We start from the raw sequence: 23,993 nt of genomic DNA, 5'->3' as shown, positions 1-23,993 counted from the left end.
GACATTGGAAAGCACATACCGGTCTAAGCACTGGCCTTAATTCTGCTTAATGATCAAGCTATCAAATACGAAGTACATTCCGGACTCGTCAACCCGTTCCCAAACACCCGGCGGTGGCCTGCGGTGGCGTATCTTCGCACCCCGAAGCGCCTCCGCTTCGAGCCTGGCATGGGTATGTACCGAGCGAGCTTCTCGTTCCCCTATCAAGACCATCTACCGTTCTTCTGCGAACGTTCCGTGGGCTTCACCCCAAGCCACGAGATTTCTCCGAGAAGACGCGAAACAGGCTGGGAAAGTTATCTCGAGAAGCCCCAATCCGCTGGCTCAGTGGCGTGCGGACGGCCAGTATCGTGGATAAGTTGACGGTGGGTCCACGATTTATCATGGGCAAGTGCAACAGAAGCCTTCTTCGCCGGCGCCTAGTCAATCAATGATAGGTATGCATACCCTCAGGTGAAAGGATGCCCGGGGTCCGCGAAATATCAACGATGCCCATACACCATGATGCACCATGACTCGCCCATCCTGCTGCACTGGCGTAGCGTCGCTTAGCTAGGAGAGACTAACACGCTGCCCTTGCACCTGCACACGCCCATTGTCTTCCTCCAACGGCAAGCAATCTTACCCTCCTTGGCCGTACCCCGCATCCCGTGCTCTGCCATTGTGCCATGAGGCAGGCCCTGGCAGGCCGCCGAACGGACGTCATATTTGACAGGTGTCAGTAAGCCACACTGATGCAGGAGGCCGAGGATTGGCCTTTTATCTCCGTTCAACTCTAATCGCCTCTCGAGTTTTCTAGTTTTTTCTGCGCCTCTTGCTTTCACGTGAATACAGGTGGGAGAAAGAGACGAATGGCGGAAAGGTGCTCACGTTTCCGTGAGCGACCACTACCTGCTTCGTTTGTTGCTTGTAGAGTTTGTACTTAGATCAAGTGTCCAGCTGAAGTGGAGACCTAGTGTAACGGGCGATCGGCACTTGCCGAACTAGACCGACAGTTTCGCGTGCAAGCAAACTAAGTCCGACCAGGTCCGACCTTTGTGCGCACAATGATCTTTTGCCCATCTTCCACCACCAATAGCATCTAACAAGTTCGTTGTGTACCGATTGCGTTCTGAGATATAGTGACATACCCGGATTATAAACGCGATATTTTCCTTCTAAACACCTTCTCTCTCCTTGAGCACCGTCTCTCTAAGCCTTCTCAACGCCTCCCGCACCTGCTCCTCGCTGAGAAGACTGAACGCCGCACGGACATGTGCAGACTTGCGTCCGTTGGGATAGAACATCGCCCCGGGCAGCGCAAGCACGCCATTTTTGAACGCCTTGTTGCTGATAAGGTCAGATGAATCTCCGTCGTCGTCTCCCGCGTTCGCGTTTGGATTGAGGAGAAGCTTGAACCTACGGGACGAGGCGTTAGCGTGGGTCCAGAGTGAGCAAGGAGGTATAGAATATGATGAGGAAAGAGAACGAACCAGAAGAACATTCCCGCCTCGGGAGGTGTCCACTCCGCGAGCCCGCTCATGCACTCTTTCATCACCTTTTGGAATATGTCCCGTTTCGCGCGATAGAACGTCGACACGGACCGGATATGCGCATCGAAGCCCTCGTAACCCCACTTTTCAAACAAAGCGATCATGATGGCTTGCCCGAGGTGGAAGCTCTGCAAGCTAGAGCTCGAGGTCTACGACGTATGCGATCGGCTTAGTCGAGATCTACGCCTAAGAAATAGGCTTACATGGGAGTTGATTGCTTTCACCAAAGGCGCAGGGCCCGATGCGATACCGAGCCGGAGGCCACCAGAGGCAACTTTCGACATGCTGTCGAACCGAAGAACACGGCCAACACGGGGGCTACCGTCCTTGGTGGGCATGTGCTGTTCAAGGCTGAAGTACGATGCCGGGCGGGGCGCATCGCCAAAATAAAGGTAGAAGTACGGGTCGTCTAAATCCAATTAGAGGGGGTCGCAATTAGACATTTAAAAGAGCGCACCCTCAAAGATGAGGAAATTGTGTTCTCTCGCTAGCTCTATGACCTCTTTTTTACGGTCTTCAGAGGTCGTAAAGCCACCTGGGTTGCTACCGTACTAGAGGGTGATGCGGTGCCTTAGAAGTGATTTTGGGCAAGTGTGTGTGATACTCACAGGTACAGTGTAGAGGATCTTAGGCTTAGGCTTGTCAGAAGGCCACGAATTCAGCACCTCGCGTAAGTCTTGAGAGCGAAGGCCGTGTGCGTCCATGGGGATTTCTAACGACAAGAGTATTAACCATTGGCGCGCTTCAACATCTCTACCGGCAACCACGCACCAACAAATTCGCACTGCAAGTTTTGAAAGATAGGAATCACCCCACTAGCGCACAATTAGCTACCATCCATTTGTCTTGAAAATGCGATCGCACCCATAGGCAGGAGCCTCGATGAGCACAACGTCACCCGGGTTGAGTACTGAGTTTGCCGCCTATGTAGTCGCTATCAGCCCCCAGTAACTCAATGCAAAGATAGGTTGGGACACACACCTTGAATATGAGATCCTGCGACCCACTCCCAAGCGTCAAAATCCAGCTCTCGTCTCGCTTACGCCCATGGTACCGCTCCTGCAACCCGTAGTACCACTCATGCAACTTCGGCAACCCCTCCGTTGGCCCGTATTGCAGCCCATCCCGCAGCGTGTCTCCCGACAACTCGACCTCGACCTCCTCACCAGGAAGCGGAGCGCCGCTCACGAGACTCTCGGCGTAGTTAGGAAGCGTCGTGGGAGCGATGGTGAACTTGAAAGACCTGAAGGGGAACATGTCTCCGTTGGGTTTTCCCGCCATGAGCGAAATGACGCCTGGCGTGCTTTCGAGCGGAACGAGGACATGGATAGGGCTCGGTTTGCGTATCTTGGCCGCATCGGAGAGGAAGGGTTGGTAGAACGAGTCAGGGAGATGATCTGTCATGGCGTCATCGGTGTGGAAGTGAATGTGAGGAGCGGAAGGACGATGGAGAGTACATACAAGTTCTCGAAAACCTTTATGCGCTTGGTGCTTTCGCTTCTGACTCAATCCACAGAGCCCCACAGAACGTCGTGTCTGACTCGATGTACAGACCACGGATCTTCGGCCGTCAGGGAGAATCGACGAGAGCAGGTGATCATAAGACACATTCCCCGCGTTCTAAATGAGGGAGAGTCGCTTAACTCATATATGAGTAATAGATAAGGTCATCCGCTCACTACTGGTTTCATAAGCCTCATCTCCTCGGCACAGGGCAATTAACAACTTGTGGCTGTTAGTAAACCGTCGATGGCGTCATTTGCATGTAGATGGATGGACGTGTAATGCCTCCAGCATAAGATACACTGGTCGTCGATGGAAGGAGGGAGTCCATGTCCGGGTTTTGCACGACCGGAGCAAGCGTTGGTCAAGGTGAGAGATGTTTATGGGCAACCCCGACTCGGCCGATATTGACTTTGATGATAGCCCCGACTCGGCCGATGCCGACTTTGCACAGCGACCACGCGTCTGAATACTCACTACATCATAGCTACGACGACATGTTGCTGCATTAAGATAGCGAAGAAAATCCAGATGCTTCCTATGTCGTGATCTTTAAATTTGTGACCTCTTGATCGCACGCTGTGCGTTCGACTTTTTTGTAAAGTTTCCGCGCTGTCACCAAATGTTTACCCCGTAAGATGTATGCCACGGGTTGCTATGACCTTTCAAGGAGCTTCGGTTTGCAGTGTGGTTGGATTAGGAATAGATGGGGAAAATGACCAATAGAAACAATGAATTTTCACTATAAGCGCGCTGTTGAAGCGTTGACCATATCTACTGTTACAGTAGGACGTATCCAAGATATGATACTTTCGCTACCATATTTTTCTTTCGGCCACGGGAATCGCGCTCGTTTCCCCACTATGGTCCTCCCGGTCCTTCAAGAGTGTTTCCCGCAGCCTCCGAAGCGCCTCGTTGACGTCGGACTCATCGAGTAAACTGAAAGCTGCACGTACGTACGGAGTCTTTCGTCCGTCTGGCATAAAACCAATGCCCGGAAGGGCCAAGACACCGTTTTTGAAGGCTTTCGTCTGAATCAAGTCGGACGAGTCGGACTCGCCATCTGGGCCTGGAGGAAGTAAAAGCTTGAACCTGTTTGCGTATGAAAAGCCATCAGTCATTTGTCAGAAACTGCGTTAGTCAATAGCAACATACCAGAAGAACATTCCCGCCTCGGGAACGTCCCACTCTGCGAGGCCGTCTAGGTGCTGCTTCATCGCAGCAGCGAAGACCTCGCACTTCGCTCTATAAAACGTTGAAACCGAGCGGACGTGAGCGTCAAAGCCATCAAGACCCCAGCTGTTGAAAAGGGCGACGAGCATTGCTTGGGAGAGCGATGAAGAGTGTACGCTAGAGATACCCGACTGCAGAAAATTCAGGCTCTCATTCACTCTTCAAGGACGGTCAATTGACGTACATGCATGTCTATGGCATTCAAAATAGGCGTTGGTCCTGATACCCAGCCCATTCGCATGCCGGCCGAGATGAGCTTCGAGAAGCTATCAAAACGGAGTACGCGGCCGACGTTCGGGCTACCTGTTCGGAATCAAGGTTATCATTAAGCTCACTGAATGAGAGGGAGGCCGAGCGACTTACCGTCTTTTGTGGGCATAGACTTCTCGAGTTGGAAGAATGACGGTGGGCGCGGAGCATCTCCGAAGTAAAGGTTGAAATAGGGGTCATCTGGTAAAAATCAGCACACAGCGCAGACGTTGAGATGTCACAAGTACCTTCAAAGATGATGAAGTCGTGCTCTCTTGAAAGCTCGATGATCTCTCTCTTTCGCTGCTCGGTCGTGGTAATGCCAGTCGGGTTGCAACCGAACTATAAATCTCAGTCAGAAATGAAAGTAGTATCGCAGAAATATCACATACAGGAACATTGTAGAAAATCTTGGGTTTAGGCCGGTCTGCGGGCCACGACGAGAGAATGTTGCGGAGATCTGATGAGCGGGTACCTGATGAATCATTTGGCACATCTTGAGGGTACGTGAGTGAAGTGACCTCAAGTCGACTAGTCCTAGTCAACCATGGCCGCTACGCACCGACGAGATTACACTTTAGTGAATCGAACATCGCGATCACGCCGCTGCATCGTGTGTTTATCGTTTTGTGATGAAGGAAGCGCCTTTTAGACTTACGCATATGTGGGCGCCTGTATGAGGACATAATCTCCGGGATTCAACAGCGCCGTCCCTGCCTAGTATCTGTAATCAGCGAATACTTGCCTAAGCGAAAACAGAGAAACCATGCCTTGTATAGCATGTCTTGCGAACCAACTCCGACACTCATACGCCAGCCCTCTCCGCGCGAACGCCCATGAAGGTGCTCCTGAAGGCCATGCAGCCAATCAAGCAGCCTCGCTGACCCCTCCGTCTGGCCATACTGTAGCGCCTCCTCAAGATCTTGACCTGTGAGCTCGATCTCCGTCCGCTGGTCCCCCTCGGATTTCAAGGGCTGTCCGGTCCGAATCCTCTCAGGATAATCGGGAGAAGTAGTAGGCGACACGGTAAACTTGATCGAAGTGAACGGAAACATCGTCGTGTTTGGTTTCCCCGCTAGCAGCGAGATGACGCCCGGCTCATTTTCGAGATGGTAGACCTTGCGGATCGGGTTGGCGCGCCGCGAGCGCGCAGACTCGGAGAGGATAGACGCATAGTATGAGTCAGGTAGATGTGAGGCTGCCATCGCGTTGCTGTGTTATCATTATCAGTAGAGACATGGGGCTTTATGCCCTGGAGACCGCGCGAGTCATATTCCCTCCATGGGGTTGACTGCGTGGTGTTCGTGCTCTGTAATCGGCATGCAAGTGCTCGTTAGTAATCAATGGAACTCTCGTTTCGGACGAGTGCAAAGTTCTTTTCCTTAGTATCGACGCCTAATTCTTGGCAAGCGCACATTGATTTGACGTTGATCCGTGCTGATGGTTAGGTCGCTAATCATCAATAAGCTGTTAAGATAGGTGCACTGCAATGACTATGCAGCTAACTCTGTTGAGTGTTTCTGAGGATTTGACGACAAATCCAACGACATATTGACATGCCGGAGACATCTGGAAGAGCTACTGTACCGCAAAAAAAGCGTAAACGAGGACGAATGTGGACTTACGGACTAAGGCATGTTCCCCGCATGTACCCCACAAGATGAAAAGCGGATACAAGATGTGCCGCCTCAACATCTCGGCCGGTTATGCCCGAAGTATGCTCCGCCCGGCATCCTCTTATGGCTCCTTCAGCTCCGATTTCCTGCTCTGTTTGGCTCCACCTGCGTGCATTTCGGAGTCTGCTGACTCGAACGCTTCAGCTTCAATCATCGCGCTGGCAGCGACTCTTCCCCCCCATATTCTGTTCGCCACTCCGACCCTCCAAAATACGAGCTCATGTTTCCTGGTCACCGTAACTCGCGTGGCTGCCAATGTCTCCTCGCCACAGTCAAGGCGCGGAGCCATCATCAAGCACCTATGCGTCGGACGTAATCCCGCTCATGATGAGCATCAACATAATATCAAGAATGTCTCGTATCTTTCTCCAATGTCTGACTCGACCTTGAATCTCGCTGCGTCTCTTACACGGAATCAACGATATCATTCAGCATGCAACCATCTCACCAGTATACGCACTAAGTCTGATTTCCACTCGCACGTTGAGCGCGTTCCTCTTTGCTTTGTTGCCTAAATCATGGTATGACTACCCTAGTCTATCCTGACGTTTGTTTCGGCCTGAAGCCATTTACACAAATCTGACCGCAGTATAACTTAGGGCAGGAATTATTGATGCGCTGCGTGAGCTCAGGTTGCATCCCGCACGAGAACGGGTCAGCGGACCGCATGCGCAGCTATGATCAGGCACTTTGATTAACTCTGTCCACGCATACGATATGTAAGGTTTGTACAGAGTAACTTGTCCATAATAGCTCATGTCCATGTTTGACTTTCCTTTAGCTTTGCTTGACGGAAAGATCCGAACCCTGTATACAGGCATTGACTTCTGGCATCATTGTTACAGACCTTGCTTACCAATGGTGGTCGCATTGTCTTCCTACGGAGCCGAAGTTACCAGTTTGGAGAACTCCTTTCTACTCACTGTAAACGTCCCTTGCGCTCCCATAGCACTATTTAAACCCGGTGTTTTGTTTTTCTTCCGACTAGTCTATAAAGAGACCTGCTATCCTCTCCGGAAAATGGCGGTTTCCACTAACTTTTGCGAACGTCATAGATCAGCCCACCATGCCTCTACTCTTCGTGTCAATCATCCCTCTAGGGCTGATTATATGGACCATTTCAACGTGCGCAGCTGCAAAGCTCAGAAACAAGCGCTCTCTACCCTTGCCACCAGGGCCAGATCAACTTCCCTTCCTCGGCGCGGCTTTGCAAGTCGACGCCAATACTCCGTGGCTGACGTATGCGGAGTGGGCAGCCAATTATGGTGCGCTCTCCCCATATTCTCCCCGCTAACGTGTTTGTCGTTCTGATTCATGGCGATATAGGCGACATCGTCAGCTGCCGTTTCTTTGGCACCCAAGTGGTGATCTTGAACTCCGAGAAAGTCGCGAATGACCTCTTGGAGCGGTGTTCTCGCATATACTCCGACAGAGCAGAGGTCTCTACGGTGGCTATGTCTGTCATATGGCAGTCTGCACTTAATTTACCTGCGTGTTAATCTAATCCTGTTGTAGGACCGGGTGGGATTTCGACTTTGGATTCGACCGCTATGGAAATGAATGGCGCCTACACCGACGTCTTTTCCAGCAGGCTTTTCGCGAGCAGAAAGTTGCCGATTATCGGTCAACACAACGTGCAGCAGCCCATCGCCTCGTGATAAACATAGACAGAAACCCAGCGGAGAATCTGTGGGACCTCATATTATTGTATGTTCAAATAATGCTTTCCGCCTAGTTCATTCGGATCGGGCTCACATGTTATACCTCAGGTGTGCATCTTCTTCGATTCTATCTACGGTGTACGGGTACGAAGTCGATAGCATTGACGATCCACTATTCACCATCAACGACAAGACACTTCAAACCGGATTTCCACTCTTGAACGGTGAAAGTTCAATCATCATCGACACGTTCCCATTCAGTATGGTCCTATACGACTTGTCGATGCTTCATCTTGACCTGAAGTCGTGTAGTCAAATATCTACCAACATGGCTGCCTGGCACGTCTATTGTTCGCGACGCCCAGATCGCTAAGCACTGGGCTCAACTATTCGTCAACTTTCCATACAACTTTACGATGGAGAAGATGGTGAGCTTCTCCTAAAAAACTTCCTCTCGTGTTCCCCGCCTAAAAAGAGTGATAGAAATCTAACACCGAATTCTCCTGTGCTCTTTCGGAGACGATCCGAAACAGCGAGGAGAACGGTCAAGCAATACCAGTGTATAATTTGAAGAAATTCGCTGCTACCGCTTTCATTGGTAACCTTTACTTACATCTACTCTCTTTCACATGCTCACTGCCCGATCTTTGACAGGTGGTGCTGAGACGGCGGGTGCATCTCTCATGCTACCTTATCAAAACGATGCTGATCCATGGTTTAGACATCGAGTGTGCTACAGACGCTCATCGTAGCTTTGCTGCAAAACCCCGCCGTACAGAAGCGGGCACACGCCGAATTATGGGCCGTCGTCGGCAATAATCGGCTGCCCACGTTCGAGGATCGGCCTTCGCTCCCTTACATCGACGCTTTGATTCGAGAGGTAACGAGATGGAACCCGGCAGCTCCTCTCGGTGAGTCATATTTCATGCAAGGCCTCATTTCATACTTCGAGCGGATCCTGATACTCAACCCACAGGCCTTCCGCACGTCTCTACAGAAGACGATATCTACGAAGGATATTTCATCCCCCAAGGTTAGTGAACATGTTGTGATACACGAAACAACGACTTAATCAATGTTGGACTGTGCAGGCTCAATCATGGTTGCTAATACATGGTGCGTGAAACAACAATGTAATTGACTAGCTGAACGCTCATTTTCTGGCAGGGCAATGTCTCGCAATCCTAGTCGGTATCCCGACCCTGAGACGTTCCGACCAGAAAGGTTCCTAACCAAAGACGGAGAACTAAACAATGACGACGTGAGGTTCACCTTCGGATGGGGCCGACGAATCTGCCCGGGAAGATACTCTGCGTTCGCAGCAATATGGATCGCTGCTGCATCTCTGATAGCAACTTACGCATTTGAGAGGGCCAAAGACGAACATGGTATAGAGATTGAGCCGACTCCCCAGTGGACAACAGGGCTAGCGAGGTAGGTAATCCAAGCTCTGCGTATGAACACTTCCTTAGAATTTCTTTTGTTCAATAGGAAGCCCAAACCCGTCCCGCTGCGTGTCATTCCTCGGTTTGACCAGTCAAAGCTTGAACAGATGGTGAAAGACGTCAATGATAATTGATATTTTCTCTTAACTCGCTTGTATGTACGTGATCTCGAATAAGCAACCTACCGGAAGACATACGAATAGGACGTTTCTTATTCTGATAGCAATTCAAGTATTTCGTCGGACGTACAGTAGCTTGTGTCAAAGCTGAAAGGATACCTGACATGTGTCCCCAACGCGATGGTGAAGGAAGTGCTTCCGAGTTTTACGTCTGCCTAGAGACGAACTCGCATGGAAACGTCTTGGGATATCTGTACAAAAACCCAAATGTCGATTGGAATCTTATGAATTAACTTGTATGACTCATTGACTCACGTTGTTACGCCTTGTACCCACTCAGGAGTTGGCTCGATCGAGTTTCCCGAAATGTCCTTTGCTTTTTCAATGGTGAACGTAGCAAGTATCTGCGCCATGGCGATCCAAGTTGAAGCCTGCGCAAAGTGCCTTCCTGGGCAAATACGCCGCCCAAAACCAAACACAAACTCGCATGTGTCCTTAGTAAGATGTCCACTGGCGTCCAGGAATCGCGTGGGATCAAAATCATCTGCGGAGGGGTACCGTTCCTCATCCCGAGCCATAGCCCTGATATGATGTTGGTATAATCCATTGCCCCAACCTAGATACGAAGACTCACCAGACATTGGGTATGATGACAGTGCCTACATTTTGCTGTCAATAAACTTGGGCACTGAGGTGCTGAATTTCTTACCTTCAGGAATACGATACCCTTCATAAACACCTTCGCTTGTTGCAGCATGTGGTACACCTACGTACGAAATAAGCCTCACGATGGTGGGATGAGGAGAGCTTGTGGCACTTAACACGTACCAAGGCGAACGACAGGCCTCCATCTCAGCGTCTCCCGAAACACGGCTTCAAGATAAGGTAGCATTTCTCTATCGTTAAAACTAGGAAGGCGACCGCTTCCCACAACGCTCTCAATCTCCTCTTGTGCGCGTTTTTGAACTTGCGGGTGAAGGGCCATGGCAAGGATAAATACAAGCAAAGTCGAGCCCGTCTAAACGACAATGATAGCTGATCAACATCGATTCAAGAATAATCTGCTTTGACAAACCGTATCTTCTCCAGCTGCCGGCAGTAACAATGAGTTTGATTTGTGATATGAGATGAATGCGCTCACCGACATATGCAGTACCACAGGCGTCTTTGATTACTTGTTTAGCATTGTTCATTTTGGCTGTACCTTGAAATCTTGCTAAGGCATCGGACATAACACATGGTTCAGCCTCTCCAGTGGCCTGAGAGAAACCAAGAAGTCAGCTTCGAGTCCTGTGATGATTAGTATGTGGCACACACCATTCTTTTTTGTAATGTTTCATAAGGGGCGTTGACCATCGCTTGATTGGCTCGGAAGGAGTGTGCGGCATTAACCCAACGTCCTCCTGGAAACCATGTAGGCGTGTATCTCACTAGTGGTATATGAAAGTGTCATTCAGTAATTCAATTTCGGCGATAGAAACAAGCGAACAGCAGCTTACAAAAGGGCAACGCGGTGAGTAGTGCAAGCATCCCAGGGCTCCCAATGAAGAAAATGAGCTCAGTTGCCTCCGCCATGGCTCGGAACGTCATATCGTCCATTGGCTCAGCGGGTAGTTCATGGTCATACATAGTCCCCAAGATTGTAGCAGCGGAGAACCTGAGTGTCATGTGTATTAGTGGAGGTATACAAAACAAAGCTAGATGGCTAGTTAACGGACGTTCGAATGTGTCGCCACCATGACTTTGGAGTGTCGTGTAAAGCCTGTAATAGAGTGGCTGCACAACGGGCCTGTGTTGGCCAGTGAGCAGCAATTTTCTCTGGGCGTAACGTTTGCTGGAGAACCTCGCGTACATGATGCAGAGTCTTGAACAATACCAGCTATACAAGTATAGATGGTCAGAAACAATACCGGCCTGGACAGCAAGACGGCGGTTCAGCATCTCGGAAAGACCAGCACAAAGAAGGGAATTGACGCACGCGACACCTTGTCCTCTGGTTATTTCAAGCTTCCCGGAATGCATTGCCTCTTCGACAATTTATCAGTACTTTGGGGCTTTCTCTTGTGCTAATTTGTGTCCACTTTTCAGCCCACATGGTCCCAGAGGTCAGATGACCTCGTTATTCACTTCTCAATACATTTCATCCAAACCTATCATTGGCGGGTAGCACTATTGTTCCCGTTTATCTATTATCCTATCAGCTTCAACACTAGCCTGGCATCAGCTTTGTTCTGGAGCAGTCGAAGCACCTCCATGTGTTACTAAGCTGCATTCATTTGTCTATATAAGCCATCATCAAATCCAGTTCATCGCTTCATCATCCGTTCCACCATCATGCATCCGTCAATCTTGGCCTTAGCAATGGTATTAGCCGCGATGCTGGTTGCCGCCCTCTGCGCTCGCCGTAGGTTGCGTGACAAGGGCCTTCCGCCAGGGCCTGATCCACTCCCACTTGTCGGCAATGTGCTTCAGGTTAATCCGGCATACCCATGGCTCACGTTCGCAGAGTGGAAGTTGGTATATGGTACTGTACTTTCTTTTAGACTTCGGACATCGATATGACTGATTGTCCTACAAGGGAACATGGTCTACTGCAGGATTCTTGGTAGAGATACTGTGGTCATTAACTCCGAGAAAGTCGCGCAGGATTTGCTAGATAAACAATCGCGCAACTACTCTGATAGGATGAGCATGTCAAACTTGCCAACAATGTAAGTATGCCAAGTTCTTTACCTGTAAGCCGGTAAGCGTCAACGCTCTGACCACTCATGTTGCAGGTATGGTTTTGCCTGGGCTACTTCTCTTCTCAATCACGATGACTTATGGAGAGGACACCGGCGTGCTTCGCGAGAGCGGAGGTGTGTCCTTGAGTTGACGATGTTGTCTGGGAATGGCCGCCCTCGCGGGATGTGAGGCACTTAAGCTTCAGCGCTTCAGCAGCCAAGTTCCAGCGAGCTTGCGTCATGATTTGGGCATGAGGCACGACTTTGCTCCGTCCCGACTCCGCCCAGCGTAGCGCCTACTTCACATACTGTAGAAATGGCTCGGAACCCCGTCATTCTGTTAAGAATTCGTAAAGTTCCCGTGAAAGATGTTTAGGATATCATACAAGCCAAATATATGAGAAAGTAACGGGCAAATTAGGAGATCAATAACATAGCCCCAGAAAGGGAAAAAATCATGAATGCCAATGAAATAAAATCCAGCACACCAAATAAAGACCATCGCAAGATACAAAAGCGGTGTGAACACCGTGGCAGTGTCTAAGTCAGGTCAATGACCTCGGCAGGCTTTTCACGCGCACGTTTAATCCGTTTCGCGGGACGTTCCTCGGGTTCCATCTTGACAGAGCCCGGGCTCCCGGCCTGATCCTCTGCGCGCAGTATCGTAAGCTCGTCCTGTGGGTACGTTAGTTGTACGTCAATGCATCATGCATGCGCAGAACTCAGGGAAGTACAGTACCTCTAGAGCCCGTATGCGGGAGCGGCGCGTTCTCGGGCTTGCAGCGTAAGTCCTGGAAGGGTCACGGGTGTGAATGACATAATTACGCGCGGCGTCTTGAGCGGCGGTACAGTGGGCGGGTGGAGGCGCAATGCCCTGAGCTTGCAGAACAGCTATTTACGATCAGTCAGTGAATAAATGCTATACAGTGTGGCCTCTTTGAAGGTAAAATACCTAGCGGTCTATACTTGAAGACAAAGCAGATTGTTGTAGTAGTCCGATGCACAGTAGAATAGCCAGCCATGGCCCTTCTTTCTTTACCGAGTCTGGTTGATTACCCGAAACTGTGTTAACATGCTGTCTGTAGCATAGTCAACTGAAAGAGGGCGTACCCGACACGATGCACCATTGCTTTCTTTTCCCTTTCATGTAAAGGTCGGTTTTCAGGAAGTGCGAGGGGGTGGCCGGGACTGCTGCGAGGTACTAGCATTCCCTGAAAGATAGTAACTGAGATCTCGCCAAGTTCCTCCAGGCCGGGAGCGTGACGTTGCGTATCATCATCTACGACTCATATTGAGGTTATGCGTTCCAATCATAGCTTTAAGACGCACCTATAAGCTCTACATTTGAAAACATCAAGTCCCGTGTGGTCCAGCTGTCAGTAAAGAACACCGAGCACTTCGCGGTATCTTTGTCACCGAGCAGGCCGGGCCGTATCAGTGACTCGGCGGTCGGTAGCCCATCCACCATGTACTTCCCACATGTCCAAAGTTCTCTCTCTCGTTGACAGCACTTCCACTCGATCGAGAAGCTCTGGGAATGATGCGTCAAGTTCGCGGACACCATCACAGGTGAGAACCAATCAATCACCTTTCCAGCCTGCGAAGGGACGTAACATGTAACCGTAGATCCATCCACTACGTCAACCTCGATGTTGTATTCCTCAAGCGGACCATCGTCCACAATGATAGAGGCGGAAAACTGTCCCAGCCGCATGTGAGTATGCACGCTTGGTGGATGTAATCGGGGTCAAGGGTGTTCGACGGGAATTAGCACGCGCGCGTTTATACGCGTCGCGTCCTACTAAAGCGTCCGTCGGCTAAATAGTGGCGTCAAAGTGGCGTCGCAAACGAAGTGCATAAACCGGAAGTGGGTTCCACAGTCAATCATGGTTACAGTGAGTGGCCCGCAACTCATCGTAGAGACCCTATCATCCCGCCCTTAACATTTTGCATCGGTGCGTGTGCTCCGTTGTTGTATTGATACAAGCGAGTCCCGTCAACGAGCTGAGTCTGTACACTTCAATCGATCGTATGCTAAAAGTACAAAACTATTTCCTCTTCATGGTATGTCCCTTCACCCTGAAATCCTTTCGGTAAAGAAACCTCAGCGACCGAGGACAACTTCCTACATTGGTCTGGCTAGGTAACTTGAGCTTGATCCGTTTCGCGGGGCGTTCATCGGGACGCTCGTCTAAAGTCCTCTTCACAGGAAGCGTTTGAGAAGACTGCCCCTTCTGCAATTCTGCGACCGCAGGCTTTGCATATATCAGCCAAGCTCACAAAAGGCGATGAGAAATGGGCCCCAAATTATCTCAACGTACCTCTAAAGCGCGGATACGAACACTGACGCGTTTATTGGGACGGAATTCGATGCTCGCATCGGTGCAAGGGCGCTGTGCGACGGGTGTCTGTGAAATTCCCTGTGCCTGCAGAACCGCTGTTGACGTTATATGTCAGCTCCCAGTGATTGGCATAGCACATGTGTAGTACTAAATGCACCTAAAGGCCTATACTTGAAAACAAAGCGTGAAACGGGGTGCTTTCCCAAGAAACAGAACCGAGAGCGTCTTGTTGGGCCTGAGAGCTTTCTTTCCTCGGCAAAGCTGCGCCATTGACTCGTTAAGGAGCAAGCACAACGTGATACTTATTGGAAAAACATACCCCACACAATGCACCATCGCTTTCTTGACCCGCTCGTGGACGACGCAGTTATCGTTGGGTTTCTCGTCGTACGAACGAGGTGCAGCTGTACCCATGACTTTCCCCCGCCAGATCTCGAGCGATATCTCTCCAAGCTTCTCATGTCCCAACGCGTGAAGTTGCGCGTCGTCGTCTGCATATGAAGACGCTGTCACCCGGTGCCCTGTGGAACGACTAAGGGTATCAAGCACGTACCGGTCGATTTGATATCAGAAAACATAAAATCGCGTACGGTTCTTTCATCCACATCAAATCCCGTGCGCTGGACCGTGCCTCTGTTGAGCATCTTGGTAACCTTGCCCGAGCACCGAAGCCCATCCACCGAGACAAATCCAGCGCTGTCCATACCCTGCTCCCACGTCCAGTCGGCCCATCTAACGGTGAATTTCTGCAAACGCTGTCAGAATGTTACTGGGATCCAGCGCGATCTCGCCCAGCGCGATCACTGCCACAGTGAAGTTGTGGCGCTCTCACCTTGCCAGCCTGAGAGGGAACGTAACACGTAATCTCCCGTCTGCCTTCATCCGCCACAATGTCATATTCGTCCAGAGGACTATCATCAACGAAGAGCGATGCGGAGAAATCGCCAAGTCGCATCGCGTTGATAATCAATAAGATTTTCAGGCGCCTTGTGTGGTCCAACGGACTGTTCTGCGCGATAGAGGCTCAACTGCGTCGAAGTGCCACCAGTGCGTTGCGTCGCACCCCCGTCCGTCAGGGAGCAGACACCGCAATCTCGACGAACGTTGAACAGGGGATCTGTCTGTTGAAGAGTCTGTGGGCAGTGTGTTGAAAACGAAGTCAACAAGGTGCAATATTTATATCAGAAGAGCACTTGCCACAGCAGAGAACAATGGACAGGTGGCACATGGCACTGATACGCCTCGATCCTAAACTTAACCTTGTCCCTAGATTCAAACACGCCCAGAATATGCGAATATCAATATAGCATTATGAAAGAAGTCAACGAGTCACAATTTTGCAGTGCACGAGTGACGCATGATGGCACTAGGCCACGCAGAACACTTGGTTCCTAAACTTAACCTTGTGCCCAGCTTCAGCACAATCACCAAACCAAACAAACATGTCAGGATAAATACTGCATTATGCACAAAGGCAAAAAAGACTAGTGTTACATAACGTACAGTACGTGTGTATGCGTGGAGCGTTTTATGACAAATGACATGAAGTAGACGAGAGGGGAGGAGGAGGGAGCGATAATGCATGTTTACGAAACGCGACGATGGATGAAGAAAACATGAGTGGCGGAAGCGCAGTGCCAACGACGGCGGCGACGGAGCAAGGCAAGTGAAAACGACGCGAAAGAAACCCCAGTAAAACAACAAACAGCCCAAGAACTCGAAACTACGAGATTGGAGTTGTCAAAAGGGAAAAGAAAACTTAAAAAAGACGTGTGCGGTAAGAGGGGTTGATGATACAGATGCAGAGTGCAAAAGAAAAGAAGAAAAAGGCGTCTTGCAAGGTCTCATGAATGTGTGTAAGTCATAAAAGCGAAGAGAGAAGTGAAAAGAGACGCGAAGAGAGGTGGTGCGTATATGGAGACGGCGGCACGTTGTGATGCGCTCGCCTGTCCTTTCTGGGAGGGGCAAACGACGTCTAAAAGGTGTATACAATGGCGAAAGATGAATGTCACGGAGAGGGGATAGGGCCAGGAGTCGAGAAGAGCGGGGACGGAGACCAGCGCAGGCACCTCAGCGGAGATACTTCTCGTTGAGCATATGCACTTGCTGTGCGAGATACGGCCAATTAAGCGCCTTGGCCAGCTCGTTTCTCAACACATCGGGATCTGGCTCCCGCTTGGCGTTAGCGCCAGGGGTCGCCGGAGACGCAGCGATGGCGCGCTCGCGCGCGAGCTTGACCTCCCAACCGAGCAGATTGTACAGCAGCCGCATGTTCGGCTGAATAAGCACCGAGAGGCGCCGCGAGCGCACGATCAGGTACGCGTCCACGAGCGGGAGCCCGAGGTGCTTCATCACGTAGGCGATCTATACGTCAAAATACACATGAGCCCTCCATCAACCCCCAAGAGAAGAATAACTCACAGTAACAGTCGCACTCCGACTAACCCCAACCCGGCAGTGCACAAGTACCTGCCCACCCTCCAACCGTGCCTTCTCAATCCAGTTGCACACAGGCTCGAGCTGCGGCTCGAGCGTGTCGATACCGTCATCGCACACGCCCTGGATGTCAAGCACCTTGATACGGCCCTCACGCTCCTCGATCCACAGGCTTCCCTGCCCACCGGGACCCTTGCCAGGCACGTACTGCGCACTCGGCGACGGGCGCGAGCCACACACGCCGGAACTGGAACCGCACGAGGCATGCGGAGCAGACGCGTCTTGCGACGGGGGAGGGACGAGCGCGCACTCGCCCACAGAAACGACGTGTGTAATCCCGAGCGCGTGAAGCATGTACGCGTTCGTCGCGTGGTTTCTGAAGCGTATCATGGTAAGTACTCTATACTCGTCTCAAAATCGAAAGGACATACAGGTTACCAAGGTACAAGAACGGCAGCACCCGGCTCGGGAAGCTCCCATCGAACCTCGGATCATTGAACCAACTTTGGTGGTCGGGCACGAACGCCGGCAACGTGCTCGCTCGCGGACGGCGTATGACAGGCGCCAGCGACGTCGGGATCAGGGGGACTGTTACCGATGAGCCGGTATGAACCATGCCGGGCTTCGCTTGCGACGTTGCTTGCGAAGGGACCACGAACGGCGATGGCGGGCATCCAGACGAGAGCGGCGAAGGCCCGCTGTACGACGAGCTGGGTGTATGCGAGGGCATCGCAGGCGTGGGCGACGCGTACGTGCGACGAGCGACGGCACCGGTGCCACAGACGCCAAGGCGAGCCTCGACCTTGCGCAACAGACCGAGCTCATTCTGATATACGAAGAAGCTTCTCCGCTTTGCGACCTACACAAAAACTCTTCAGCATGATGGGGACAAAGAGATTGCGAGATCAACACACCTGAAGCTCAAGATACGCCTCCGGCAAACTCAAATGCCTAATCGCCATCAACAAACACAGCGCCGGCACCGAACTCTCCGTGTACCCATCGGCCGAATACAACAGCACCTTCAACGGCCTCGAAAGCGTCGTCCTCGACTGTTTAGCAGCCCCAACCGCAACGTTCCCCCCACAGCTTCCAGGCGACGACGCCGCGCGCCCATGCCCCTGCCCATGCTCGTGTGGAATCGGCGGCGCAGCGCTCGCAGCGACCGGTCCCGGACTCACCATCCGCTCCAAAAAGCGCACGAACGGCATGAGCGCATTCAGCGCCGCCGGACTCGCCTGTGACGCACTGGGGAACGGAAGATGCAGCACCGCGCTCGCGTGCGGTGGCGGTCTCGGCCGCGTCCCCGAATGCTTGTCACCGCTTTGCTTCGCCTCGCGCCTACATCGCCCCTCCCACGCGCGCTCCAGCGCCCGGATATGCTCCTCCGCGGCGCGGAGGTGCGTCGCAGAAGGGAACGGCACATAGTCATGACACTCGACGCAGATGTCGAATCCAGCGCTCTTGGCCGGGTCGTTGGTTGCGCAGTCAAACAGGTCGTCTTCCTCGAGTCGCTCCTCATCCGCGTTCCGCGCTCGCAGTTCCTGAGAGCGCCGCGTGCGATGGCGCTTCGGTGGAAGGGGTACGTCGCTCGCGTTGCCGAGGTAGACCTGGCCCACGCGGGGATCAAAGAACGACTTGGGCGTGCTGCCAGATGCGTAGCTCTGGGCTTGAGACAGTGTCTGCGGCCCGCGTTGTGAATCTATGATGGGTGCTGAAGCTGGACGGTCGTCAAGCCCGCGCGAAGCGCGACGTGACGCCCGCTGCGTGGAAGGAGATGCACATGAAGTCGACGGTCGCGAGGAAGATGAAGTGGAAGCCAGCGGCGATGATGGCTGCCAGTCGCTGGGGAACACACTAATGATCTCGCTTGCGCGCGTAAGATCGCGCATTTCCTCTTTCTCGCGCTGCGCAAAATCAACTGTGTTTGCGCGGTGGTGGGGTCCAGCGGACATCTCCGGCTGGTGCGATTTCAGCGACTTGGGGGTGGCAATACGCGCATCGTGCCCCTCGGTGTGTGCGCCGCGTGTTGAATCCTCTCGTCGTGCGACGAGGTGGGGGAGCTCGGAATGAACGGTCCGTGCGTCTGCATCGAGAACGAAGACGTTGTAATTGAGCAGATTCCGCTTCGCCTCTTCCGTAGACTAGGAAAAAAAGAAGGTCGTGAGCATGCTACTGGTAGACATGGATATATGCTGTGCATTTCCATTACTGGAAATCGAGACATGTACGCATCTGCATGCGCGAACACGCCTACAAGGTCCTTGGCCCCCAATATGGAGCCATTGTATGCATGTATACATGGAGCCGCAGAAGAAAAGGGGACACAGAGCAACGGTGAAACACACACCTGACCACTCTCCTCCAACCTTGCCAGCCGCTCCTTGTATACCTTATCAACCGCACTCCGAAAACGTGCTGCGAGACGCAGCGCCGCGGGCGATGCGCCCTTGGGCGAGTAGACGACGATGTCGGAAAGTGTGGCAAACACAGGCTGTAAGAAGATCATATGATCACGATAGTCAGCAAACCATTGATCCCGTAACGTGGCCCCGTGTCCTCCATCAAAACACGCCAAACGTCAACAACACCACTTCAAAACCGTAAACCGTAATAATGCATTAAAAGGTGCGAAATAGAAGATTGCCGCCGAGACCCAACCGGTACACCGCCAAGCAAGGTCCCCGGAATCAGGAAGCAGCCAGAAAGGGGAGAAGCGAGGGAAACAGGAGACAAAGAAAAGGGAGCGATCAGAAATTCACGAAAGGAACATTACACACCACTTGGATACCAAAGTTACGAAGGCTGATACCGTCTGGAACAATGGCCGGTCGGAATACCCAATCTTCGTTCCCAGAAGCGCCCGACGACAGCTCATCGAACATCTCGACCTCGTCAATAGCCCCAAAACGGACGCTGTTGGTGCGGCGAATGAGAGCACTGGGGAGGAAACTGCTCGTGAGCACGGGAGGTGGGCCCACGCGCGTCTTGGAGGCACCAGTCGGCGAGGGGTAGACAAACGAGTCCAAGTTCATATCTTCGGGTGCGCATATAGGCGACGGAGGGGTAGACAATGCGGGTGAAGTTGCACTCGTTGCACTAGTGGCACCTGAGTCGCTTGCCAGCGAGCCAGAGTATGACGACGGGGTGGACGCGTCTGACCCATCCGAGGCGTTCGAGGGGCGGCGGTCGTGGTCCCACTGCGACGGAGATGTGGAGATGGGGATGGGCCGGTGGGCGACAGGATGCATGTGCGCCTCGGCGCTCGCGAGCGTCGGAGAGACATGCTCCATCGGATGGGACGGAGGGTCGACGTCCACGTCCATGTGCATCTCCGTGGCAAGGTCCATGGCGTCGGTGTCGACGCCCATAGAGTCATCCTCGTCACGAGCGAACTCGTCGTCGCTACTGCTAAGATAGTCATCATCTGACGAGCTGTACGCTTCATCGTCCTCTTCCTCGGAGCGCGTGCGCGCCCCTACGGCAAATCGGAGGGGGAGGTGTTGGGGGTCGACGTCCTCGTCACAGACGACCCAGACGAGGCCACGATACAGAGGTGGACGAAGAGCCTTGCCATTTGGATACTGCATCATGCCACCAGAATGCTTCTTGGATGCGTCCTTTGGAGGGTCTACGGTAGAAAGAGTAGCAGAGGGGGTGGAGAGGGAGGTGGACGCGGTGGGCACGGAAGCAAAGAAGTGGTTCTGGGAGTCATTGTCGCCTTCGAGGCCATGGAGAAAGGGAAAGAGGATGTTATCTGGTGGATGGGAGGTGGTGTGGGAGAGGTGCAGCTCGGAGAATTTGCGCGGGGGGAGGAGTGGTATTTTACGGTCTAGAGCGGAAACATGGGGGAGGGCGTCTACAAACGATTCTGGGTAGTCTAGTCCGTGAGTGGTGATATGGCGAGTGGAGGGCGCGGGAGTGGAGGTGAGAGTGCGCTCGTCGGTAGAGCGAGAGGCAGACATGGAAGCGGGGAGAGTGGAGGGCTTGCGGGGAGAGTCAGGGGGAGAGGAGGAAGAGGACGGGGTGGTGTGCTGGTGTGTGAAGTGGTACGAGTAGCCCGTCTGGGGGCCAGGAGAGAAGAGGGTGTTTGCTGGGTCGAGGATGGCAGCGGTGGCCATCGCCATCATGTTGTTGACGGAGAAAGCTGAATGTTTGGGTTCACGAGAAACAAGAAGAAAAGTAGGACGGGACTCAGAGACGGTGCCAGTGTCGAGTAGATAAGAATAAATTCGTCCACCCCCTCTTGCCCTCTTCCGGTCTCCAGATCTCAACGAGCTGTCCACATCTCAGATCCGAGTTTGAGGTCCCTTCCCCGCTTATGCTATATTCATATCACATCACTCCAATTTGCCAATTCCCTATTCCGCCTCCTTTCCACTTCCATACATCCTCCTGCCAGGTCTAGATTCCATGTCTAGATCCCGACCACTCCCCCATTTCTTGCCGTCATCTCCCGGCTCTCTCCTGCCCTCTTCCCCTCCAGGGATTCCTCCTCAGGTCGCCCGCCCCACTGTCCAAACCATCCAGAGGGCAACCCCAAGCTCAGGGATCCCCGCTCAATTGACACCTCCCACCGACCCTTCTCACCGAAGTTCGATCATCCTCTCATCCTCCGCTTCTCCGCAGCACCCCAGACACCCCCTCGTGACGTCCCCGTGACAGCAAGGGGTAACGTAACGTCCCACTCCCCCGTCTCCTTCATGCCTCTTCCGCGCGACGCGATCGCTCCTCCACCCTCGGTCTCTGTAGATGACCTACGTCCACCGCACCCTTATGAGCGCATACCACTTTCTCTTTCTCTCAGCGCACCCGTCCTTGTCGTCATGTCGCCAGGAAGTTCATTATCCATGCTGCCACCGACACTCGGCGTAATCCACCCACTTCTGCTCATGTCTCGCAATGCAAGCCAAGTCTCGCTTTCTTCATTTCCGAACCGACGCCGTGTCACCTCTGTCTCACTCTTTGGCTTCGGCTTCGTTGAATGCAGATACCACCCGTGGCGCCCACCGCGAGCCATTCAATATTAAGTTCCTGGTTTCTCTCGGAAGCGTCCGCCCATATGGCGCGGAAAGATGCGTGGGCTATGTATACCTGTTCGTGGCGACGTAGGCGCCGTCGAAATTTCCTTGTAACCTTGAAACCTTCTCTCTTTCTCCGATTTCCGACCTCTCCACCCAGACTCGTCCTATATCGCCCTCGCCACACGCACAGCGAACGCCAGCCATTTCTCCCATTCAAACAGCTCCTCGAGTACACGTCGCGTCGATCTAACAATCTACCTGCGAATCCACGAGAGGCACGGAAGGCCCAATCGAAGTAAGGCTGTAATGCTTCTCGCGATCCTAGGGCGTTGTCGCGAGACATACATAGAACACGCATAGCTCCCGCAAACGTCCATTTCTGACAAGTCCATTTCCATCTATTGACACGCTTCTACCCGTCTCTCCCACCGGAAGGAAAGCCAAAGCTAATCTGGGCTGATGTTGATTGCTTTCTCCCGCGGCCTTTGCCTTCATAATCTGCTCCTCAGTCAACTCTGACAAACAGACCGAAGGCTAACTTGGAATACGGTAAGTTTCCGAACATCGTTTTTAGACGCACCCGTCACGCGCGCTGTTCTATGAATCCCGCTGCTGCTTCGATCGACGTTGAAATGCTCGACATCATCCATTTCCGACGCCGTCGACGTCGGCCCGAGGTCATGATTAAGCTTCCGCGTTAGCTTGGTATTCTCTGGTATTCTACGGGCATCATGCGATGCGCGCAAATCCGAACCTTTGAGCGAGCCTTCGCTATCCATGCCATCAATCCGCAGCAGTTGTTCTACCTTGCCTGGAACGTTCGCGAACGCAAACGAAGTCCTTGCACCCAGAACATCCTCCAGAGTCCATCTCACCTCTGCACCGAACCCTTGATATCATCCTCGCTTATAAACGACCGCTAAAGCCTCCCCCATTCCCCACACCCGACCCCACACCGAGCCCTGACTTCCCCACGATCCGTGCTCCCGTCATTCCATCAACGGTAAATGATGACTCCAACAACATCGGATCCATTCATTGGCTGCCCGTCACGACCACTCGTCTGTCACGGCAAACCTGCATCTCACTCTCACCCCGACCCCCCGGCGGCTATATGTGTACAGTACGGGTCCGTCGCCCCGCACCACACTGTGGTCGTGAGGCTCTCGGTGAGTGTTGATCAGTACTTAGAATGCAGGGTCAACTGCATACTGTGTATTTACTCAAAACCATGGACTCACAGGTCCCGGAAACCGAGAGCCAAGGGACGACGGAGAAATCATATCAGATATCTATCAGAAAAACTAGGAAAGTTCATAACGCGTTGTATACATCCGTCCATTGCACACACCCTGTGCTCCACCCACTTCCTTCCAAAGTCCCCAAACCCTCGCATGGCCATGTGTTTGGTGTGTACTTATCTCTTATACCTACCCTTTTTGTTGCGGTGCGTCACCAAGAACCGTGAAGCTGGCTGCGAGTATGTAAGAAACCCCAGGAAAGAAGTATGCAGCCAGCGTGCGGGATAAATCTAAACTCTATGTCGTCTTTTGTCGAGTGACGATTATTAGCATAGACACGCGGAGCAGGTAAGGAAGAGAGAGCCGCCCGAGCGAGATTCAGGTGGAGATTTCACGGATGCAACAAGACACTGCCGGAAACCCTTCGGGCTTTCGGCTCTCAGCGTCAATATCGACCTTCGACCCTGACGCGCACGACCTGCAGTGACTTCATCTCTCGGAAGCAGTTTTCCAGGTAAGTCACCGGGCCGGCGGATGGATATCGACACCAGCTTTTCAACGGGAAGCAAACTCGTCGAGCACTCGATGAAAGAAGCAGGTTTATGACGCTGACATATGCATTACTGACAACGGGCTCAAGTACTCCAGCTTCTCGCAGAATTCTTCCGAATATGAACTTCAAAGAGTAGCGCATTGCAAGAGGCGCTGCATGCTCGCTCGGTCGCCGCCAGTACTAGTTGGCTCTTCTCCATCTGCATCTCCACTGTTCTTGGGTGGATCCTCGATGGGAGATCTACACTTGTAACAAT

The 23,993-nt window shown here is 52.5% G+C and overlaps 7 protein-coding genes across 7 annotated transcripts; 2 read left to right on the top strand and 5 right to left on the bottom strand.

The window, feature by feature from the left end:
• Positions 1–1,157: 1,157 nt before the first annotated feature.
• On the bottom strand, positions 1,158–2,936 carry CONPUDRAFT_151445 (PLP-dependent transferase; the record flags this gene model as incomplete). Its single annotated transcript, XM_007767937.1, has 8 exons — positions 1,158–1,398; positions 1,473–1,681; positions 1,736–1,941; positions 1,990–2,083; positions 2,141–2,244; positions 2,304–2,347; positions 2,397–2,455; positions 2,514–2,936. The coding sequence occupies 8 exons, from the start codon at positions 2,934–2,936 to the stop codon at positions 1,158–1,160; spliced, it is 1,380 nt and encodes a 459-aa protein (XP_007766127.1).
• An 816-nt stretch (positions 2,937–3,752) lies between these two features.
• On the bottom strand, positions 3,753–6,097 carry CONPUDRAFT_142726 (PLP-dependent transferase). Its single transcript, XM_007767936.1, has 10 exons — positions 6,024–6,097; positions 5,288–5,969; positions 5,176–5,234; positions 5,080–5,123; positions 4,910–5,013; positions 4,766–4,859; positions 4,632–4,718; positions 4,453–4,571; positions 4,191–4,399; positions 3,753–4,127 (listed from the first exon to the last, which is right to left on the bottom strand). Exons 2-10 carry the CDS (start codon positions 5,720–5,722, stop codon positions 3,851–3,853), a joined length of 1,428 nt encoding a protein of 475 aa, XP_007766126.1. The 5' UTR covers positions 5,723–5,969; positions 6,024–6,097; the 3' UTR covers positions 3,753–3,850.
• A 299-nt stretch (positions 6,098–6,396) lies between these two features.
• Positions 6,397–11,261, top strand: CONPUDRAFT_120281 (cytochrome P450). The gene is made up of 21 exons (XM_007767935.1): positions 6,397–6,714; positions 6,793–6,912; positions 6,975–7,458; positions 7,520–7,649; positions 7,709–7,900; positions 7,963–8,114; positions 8,167–8,282; positions 8,338–8,452; positions 8,509–8,528; positions 8,576–8,765; positions 8,831–8,887; positions 8,946–8,970; positions 9,022–9,288; positions 9,346–9,669; positions 9,734–10,000; positions 10,053–10,077; positions 10,128–10,185; positions 10,560–10,677; positions 10,736–10,848; positions 10,918–11,075; positions 11,137–11,261. The coding sequence occupies exons 3-14, from the start codon at positions 7,260–7,262 to the stop codon at positions 9,431–9,433; spliced, it is 1,551 nt and encodes a 516-aa protein (XP_007766125.1). The 5' UTR covers positions 6,397–6,714; positions 6,793–6,912; positions 6,975–7,259; the 3' UTR covers positions 9,434–9,669; positions 9,734–10,000; positions 10,053–10,077; positions 10,128–10,185; positions 10,560–10,677; positions 10,736–10,848; positions 10,918–11,075; positions 11,137–11,261.
• Positions 11,262–11,794: 533 nt separating this feature from the next.
• Positions 11,795–12,133, top strand: CONPUDRAFT_50370 (uncharacterized protein; the record flags this gene model as incomplete). The annotated part of the gene is made up of 2 exons (XM_007767103.1): positions 11,795–11,942; positions 11,997–12,133. The coding sequence occupies 2 exons, from the start codon at positions 11,795–11,797 to the stop codon at positions 12,131–12,133; spliced, it is 285 nt and encodes a 94-aa protein (XP_007765293.1).
• A 1,961-nt stretch (positions 12,134–14,094) lies between these two features.
• On the bottom strand, positions 14,095–15,619 carry CONPUDRAFT_135869 (uncharacterized protein). Its single transcript, XM_007767934.1, has 6 exons — positions 15,316–15,619; positions 15,037–15,229; positions 14,803–14,974; positions 14,641–14,744; positions 14,463–14,578; positions 14,095–14,396 (listed from the first exon to the last, which is right to left on the bottom strand). The coding sequence occupies exons 1-6, from the start codon at positions 15,436–15,438 to the stop codon at positions 14,190–14,192; spliced, it is 915 nt and encodes a 304-aa protein (XP_007766124.1). The 5' UTR covers positions 15,439–15,619; the 3' UTR covers positions 14,095–14,189.
• Positions 15,620–15,927: 308 nt separating this feature from the next.
• Positions 15,928–21,014, bottom strand: CONPUDRAFT_135868 (uncharacterized protein). Its single transcript, XM_007767933.1, has 6 exons — positions 19,700–21,014; positions 19,270–19,413; positions 17,834–19,063; positions 17,351–17,778; positions 16,905–17,295; positions 15,928–16,847 (listed from the first exon to the last, which is right to left on the bottom strand). The coding sequence occupies exons 1-6, from the start codon at positions 20,882–20,884 to the stop codon at positions 16,554–16,556; spliced, it is 3,672 nt and encodes a 1,223-aa protein (XP_007766123.1). The 5' UTR covers positions 20,885–21,014; the 3' UTR covers positions 15,928–16,553.
• A 505-nt stretch (positions 21,015–21,519) lies between these two features.
• CONPUDRAFT_151439 (uncharacterized protein) lies at positions 21,520–21,813 on the bottom strand (the record flags this gene model as incomplete). The annotated part of the gene is made up of 2 exons (XM_007767932.1): positions 21,520–21,665; positions 21,732–21,813. The coding sequence occupies 2 exons, from the start codon at positions 21,811–21,813 to the stop codon at positions 21,520–21,522; spliced, it is 228 nt and encodes a 75-aa protein (XP_007766122.1).
• Positions 21,814–23,993: the final 2,180 nt, after the last annotated feature.

The sequence above is a fragment of the Coniophora puteana genome (genome assembly GCF_000271625.1).
Source record: "Coniophora puteana RWD-64-598 SS2 unplaced genomic scaffold CONPUscaffold_3, whole genome shotgun sequence".
Taxonomy (NCBI): Eukaryota; Fungi; Basidiomycota; class Agaricomycetes; order Boletales; family Coniophoraceae; genus Coniophora; species Coniophora puteana.
This window is presented reverse-complemented; position numbering and strand designations above follow the sequence as displayed.